This window comes from Volvox carteri (assembly GCF_000143455.1).
Source record: "Volvox carteri f. nagariensis unplaced genomic scaffold VOLCAscaffold_30, whole genome shotgun sequence".
Classification (NCBI taxonomy): domain Eukaryota; kingdom Viridiplantae; phylum Chlorophyta; class Chlorophyceae; order Chlamydomonadales; family Volvocaceae; genus Volvox; species Volvox carteri.
In genome coordinates this window covers 802,933-808,932 of record NW_003307573.1, presented here as the reverse complement: position 1 = coordinate 808,932, position 6,000 = coordinate 802,933, and the positions used below count along the sequence as shown (strand labels likewise).

Sequence of the window (6,000 nt, the reverse complement as noted above, 5' to 3'; positions counted from 1 at the left end):
TGCCTCGCATGAATAGAGACCGGACGATGTCTGACGCAGCAACCTGTACGGCAGGGCAACGGAGTTGGGGGAAGAGAAGAGTTAAAGCGGGAATTCCTGAATAACTAATAACTAATAAGTAATAACAAATAACAATAATGATAATGATCATTATATAATGAAATAATAATAACAACAATAATAACAACGAGATGATGATAAGATGGTGGTGCAAAATTGTAATTAGGAAAGCAAATGCCGACGCCGAGAGGTCCAGCCGCCGTGCAACTCTGCAATTCGCAACTCATCCCGCGCACAGATGCAACTTCCGTTCCCCCCGCCCCCTCCTCGGCCCCCTCCCCCCCCCCAATGTCCGATTACATCATATCACGCTTTACGATACCCTTCCTTCTTTGCCGCCTATTTAGTTTTACACATCACCTCTACGGCTTCGTTTGTTCTCCTTTTTTCTGGTTTTTTTACAAGACTTTCCTTTCACTTAGGCGGCTAGGCAGTTCTTCTGCGGTTTTCGCCTTCTGCTGCCTTCTTTGGACTGAAAAGACTTTGGACTTGCGAGCTAGTCAGTCATTCGTCTCGCAACCCAGCTATGGCCACGTCGCCGCCAAGACTACTTCTCGAGCCATCGCTGGTGACAAGGAATCATATTTCCAGATGCAGCATTTATCCCCTCCTGGACTACTACCCGCCTATACCCGGTATATCTGCGCTTCATTCGCCAGTGGTTCGTCTTAACCCCCTCCTCCCCGTCCCCGAGAGAACAACAGCAGAAACCCACTCGCCCTCCTCCCCCCATTCTCACCCTCACCCCCGTGCGCCCCAACCTATTTGCCGTATTGCCGTACTAACCGCCATACCTGCAGAAGCGCAGCCAGCTCGTCCAACGACATGCCCTCGTCGCCGACCTGCAGAATGAATGGGTGAGAGAACGTAATTTTATGTTGATGAATAAACGAGTAAAAAAAGAAACAACTAAAAGAGCGAATATTATATATTTCAATATAATACATCAATACATACGACTTAATTTGGTGTACATATGGGGGATGTACGCCGGGTGATGTACGAGCGAGGCAGCGAGACTGATACACATGTGTTCAAAAGAAAAACCCTTCTCCTCTCCCCCCGCCAGTTTCCTCCCCCCCCCCGCGCCTCCCCCCTCCCACTGTCGTGTTGTACTACACACGTCCATAACCCCCTTCTAACGGTGTCTCTCAACCTAAGGGCCCCTGCGCCACCGCCTCGCGGTCGGCCCGCGCATTGCCACCGGAGCTCAACAGCCCCTCGCCTCTACAAACCTCGACCAACACCCCCCCCCTTATTACCTGCTCCATGTCGATCACGAACACCCTCCCCCCCCCTCAGTGTGTTCCTTGCTTTCCCCCACCAGCCACCACCACCCCTCACTCCCCCGCACCACCACCACCACATGTACCGCAGGGCGTACGGAATGCCGTACCAAAACATTTCTATTCCATTTCATTTCGTCACAAGTCCCTCCCCTTACCCTCCTCCTCCTCCTTTTCTTCCCCACAGTCCGGGCGGAATACACAGAGGCTCCGACATCCTACCCTCGGCTTGTTAGCCTACATCCCACACGAGGACGTTCCCACGTACGGCGACGTCTTCATCCCCCACACCAAGATACCTACCTACCCACCTACATACATACATACATACGCGAAAAAACTCTGAAGCCTCTTCAATGGGGGACATTCTCCATACCCCCAGTGTCGTACAGCCATCTCCCCCCCGACATGCCCTCCCGTACAGTGATAACCCAATAACCTCCCCCAAATTGCCCCTCTGCCTCCTCCCCCTCCCCCGCCCCCCGGGGTAACTATTTAGTACAGTCCCGCCATTTCAGAAACAAAAAACTGTTTACCGTTACTTCTGTTTACTGTTATTGCTGTTTGTTGTTGGGTCCCGGGGTTTCCACCCCTCCCCTTCCCCCCCTCCCCTCTCCTTTCCCACCTCTCCTCTATTCCTCTCCCCCCAAACCCCCAAAAGGCCCCCCCCGCCCCCCGCACCTCGAAGATCTCCTCCTTGTCCCGCCTCCTGGCCGCCTCCTTCTCCATGCGGACCGCCTCACGCTGCCTCCTCGCCTCGCGCTTCATCTCCGCCGTCACCTGATGCAAGCACCCGCACCCGCACCCGCCAGCGGGGTCAGGAGGCGCGAGGAGGGGTGCGGTTGGTGGCGGTGGGGAGGGTTAGGGGGTGTCGGGTTAAGGGGGTGTTGGGCGGGGATGATGGGTTAAGGGGGTGTTGGGCGAACTGAAAGACACGGGACATCGCGTAGGCGTGTGGGAGGACATCTGCCGAACGGAACGAATGGGCTCGTAACGCTCTGATTGGTGGAAAAGGCTGAAAGGATAGAACATCAGGACAAAAGCAAATCCGCAGGATCCGCAAAAACCGCAGGATCAGCGGAAGCATCCTCGCTCTTCGGCACGCGCAAACCCAAAATGAGTACATCAAAATGAGTACATGAGACTTCCCCATTTGAAAGCGACCCAGATCGTTTGGGACGACCAGAACGCGGCCACGGCCGCGGAAAGCGGCTCGCTTATGGAGGGTCATACACACACATACACACACACAGGAAGAGAGAGAGAGAGAGAGAGAGAGAGAGAGAGAGAGAGCGCACCACAAGCCCGGGGCCGCACACACATACATACAAACACCCTTCCCGTTCATCATACACATACACACATACATACACACGGACATACATACATACATAGATACATGCATACATACGTGCATGCCGACATCTGCGGCGGGCGGCCTTGCTTACCTTCTCCTTCCGCTTCCCGGCGCCCTTCTTGCCCTTGCCCTTGAGCGCGGCACCCTTGTTCATGAACTCCGCATCCTCATCGTCAAACATGTCCGTGCTCAGAGCCGCATCCTCGTCCCCCTCCACGACCTCCTGAATCTCAAGACGCTTCGCCGCCGCCGCCGCCCCGGGAGCCATCAACGGCTCCAAAACCCGCAGTGACGGCGGATTGGGGCGATGAAGCTCCAGGGAGCCGGCGGCCGCAGCGGCGGCGGTAGCGGCGGCCGCTGTCGTCGGCGCCGCCGCCGCCGGCTGCCGCGGCAGCAGATCCGGGCGAGCCGGGGGCGGCATGTTGCGCAGAGGCCGCGGCGGGGTGGCGGGACTGCCTGCCGAGGCGCCCTGTGGACCCATGGGACGCGGCGGCGCGCTAGAACCACCGGGCTTGGGTCGCGGCATGGGGCGGTTCAGACGGGGGGAACCTGACTGGGAGGTGGGGGGCGGCGGCGGCGGGGGCCGCTGCACCGGCGGAGGCGCGAGGCCGAGGGAGGACGGTGGCGACGCCGATGACGACGCTGCCGACGGCGGCGTTGGACGTGAGATGTTGGCGAAAGGATTAGCAACCGGCGGCGGCGCCGCCGCTGCCGGCGATTGAGTTCCGGGACGAGCGATATTCGTGAACGGGTTTGCGACCGGCGGCGGCGTCGGCGGCGCTGGGGCCACGGGTCGGGACATGTTGGCGGCGAGGGGTTTGGCAGCTGGAGCCGGCGGTGGCCCGGTCGGTGCTGAGCGACGATCCACCACATTGGATTGCTGCTGCGGCTGCCGCGGCGTCTGGGGCGGCGGCGGCGGTGGGCGCGACGGAGGGCTCATCGTCATCGCGCCTGTGCCGCTCTGAGGCCGGGGGGGACCGGGTGGGGCTACCTGGGTCTGCAGCCCTGCAGGTCCAGGAGGGGAAGGAGTGCCCGGCCGCGGCCTCGGAATAGGTCCGCTAGAGCCTGGAGGCGCGGAGAGGGGGACGGCGGACGGCTTGGCCGGGCTAGGGGGAGGGCCGGGCCTAGGCGGGGGTCCTGGACGGGGGGGAGCTGGGGCGCCGTTGGCGTAGCTGTTCCCGTTTCCGTTGCCGATTCCACCGGCAGCTGACTGTTGGCGCTGCTGGGCAGGGAACTGGGGCTTTGGTGGTGGCGCGGCCGGTCGGGGGGGCGATGGCAGCGGAGGCTTCGTCAAGGGCTGTGGCCCTGCGGAGCCAGGACCGGCGGCGGCGATGACGCCGCTTCTCCATTTGAGCGGACAATATCTGGAAGCTAAAGGAGCTTTATAGGGCTGGAACGAGGAGCATCCCGATACCGATGGGAGGGTCGTATGTGCAGCCATGCTGGTTCAGTGTCGATCCACCCGCCTCCCGAATATAATCCGCGCTTTGGGTTAATTATAGAGGGTAAAGAAGCAATTGCCCAACCGGTCTGCTGCGCGAACCTGTTGGTCAGGGTGTTTCCATTTCTAGGGACAGAGAATTAGCTATTATATAATATAGATTTTGTCCTATTGAGTTATGGTGCTATACCTCAAGTTTGTGGCAACGTATGCGCGTATATTGTGTGCATGAGCGTTCGCGGCCACATCTTACAATGGACCAGATTTCGGGATTCATCATCCATCCATCCTCATATTGTGACCCAAATCACGAAAGATTATTTTCAATTCTCTTGTCGCGTGATTGTTAAAGGATAACGTGATTTGATGTCCAGTCTCCTAATGAACGCACACACCCCGAAACGCCCGGGTTTGTGTAACGAAATTTATGTTGCCTACAAATTCATCTCAATTGTTTTGAGATGCCTAGCAATAATTTTGTACAGGAGCCCTTCGCCGCCAAAGATTAGCATTCGGCTTGCACGCTATTAAAAGCAAGGCTCCTCCAAACCACCGATCTTTTTTCATAGTGGTACTTTTATTCCATGACTTGATACACTTTCTTCTGCGCAGCTGGTGATCTCAGCCTTTGAGCACGTTGCGGCCTGACCTTTGGGACTCAATGGCTCACTGTAACATTCAAACTCCCGAGCTTTAACGCTAAATATCCACAGCAATACGTGTCATGCTGGGCACGTAAGCTGCCATCGGCCATTGAGTCATACGGGTCCAGTCAATCGGGTCGATAGGTTTCGACGTCCAGTGCGCAGCCGTACCGCCGTCGCCGTACGGCTGCACTCTGCTCTGCACCCCTTATCGTGCTGCTTATGCAACCTCAGCCTGACCCACATGATGCGTCCTTGTGCACCAATAAGGTGGCATCCCTAGTTGCAAATGACACGCACGTGATCGTTTGCATCTCACTAATGGTCGACTCCCCTGGCCAGCGCTGTCGTACTATTGTTTGAAAGCGCCTACCGCTCCCCATGGTACCCTCATTCCTATCAGTGTTCGAGATCTCCCTTCATGTCCTGGGTGGCTGTCCGACTTGCACCTGCATACCGAAAGGCAGGGGCGTGGTGTGGCCAACACTCACCGCACTGTACCGTTAAGAACCTAAAAGATGCACAGTTTGGTGCACAACGCTGCTCCCGGCGGGGCGATTTGGTGCGGTGCATGCTTTTCTATAACGGGGACCTGCCCAGTGAACAGACCAAAGACAGATAGACAGACCTTGCAGAAAACGTAGTTCAACGTGTTTTACGTGTCCCTGTGTGTTCGAGATTATGAAAGCGTCGTTAGTCCCATTCCAAGGCTGCATAGAGGAGACCTTTCAGTACGGCAAAGAAGTGCCATGCTGTTATGCGGGAACTAGTGCTGCGGTGCTGCTTTCGTGTCTACGCGCGGAAAACGAGTTGTTGGTCGCGGCGGCATTTCGGCACACGCCATGCCTCACATGGCAGGATCCAGTACTGCCTCTCCTCTCCCCACCAGTCACCGCACACAGCACGTTGGATATTGCGCACAGGCCTCTTCCGCACCCGAGTGGGCTTCCCATGAACTGTTGTGCCAGTATTGCTGATAGGCCACGTTCAACGCTGCAACCAAGTCATATGAGGGTCCTGGAGCGCTGAAAGCATTCTGTAGAACGACCCAAATGGAAAGAACCTTTCAATTCAGAAACGCCACAAGGCACCTGCCCACTGCTTATATGCTAATGCTTCTTTGCCTGTAGTCCCCTGTGTCCTGCACTCCTCAACCACGTTGGCTGCGATTAAAGGCCAACATGCTGTGCGCAAATTGCTGCTTTCGAGACG

At 57.0% G+C, this 6,000-nt stretch overlaps 1 protein-coding gene across 1 annotated transcript in view; it reads right to left on the bottom strand.

The window, feature by feature from the left end:
* VOLCADRAFT_93234 (uncharacterized protein) overlaps nucleotides 1-5,741 on the bottom strand; it is a gene marked incomplete at both ends in the record, with an annotated part of 14,774 nt that extends 9,033 nt beyond the window's left edge. The window contains 6 exons of the mRNA XM_002952473.1: nucleotides 855-902; nucleotides 2,028-2,126; nucleotides 2,795-3,289; nucleotides 3,395-3,664; nucleotides 3,695-3,768; nucleotides 5,675-5,741. Of these exons, the coding sequence (XP_002952519.1) occupies nucleotides 855-902; nucleotides 2,028-2,126; nucleotides 2,795-3,289; nucleotides 3,395-3,664; nucleotides 3,695-3,768; nucleotides 5,675-5,741 (1,053 nt within the window). The remainder of the gene's footprint in view (nucleotides 1-854; nucleotides 903-2,027; nucleotides 2,127-2,794; nucleotides 3,290-3,394; nucleotides 3,665-3,694; nucleotides 3,769-5,674) is intronic.
* Between the last annotated feature and the right edge of the window lie 259 nt (nucleotides 5,742-6,000).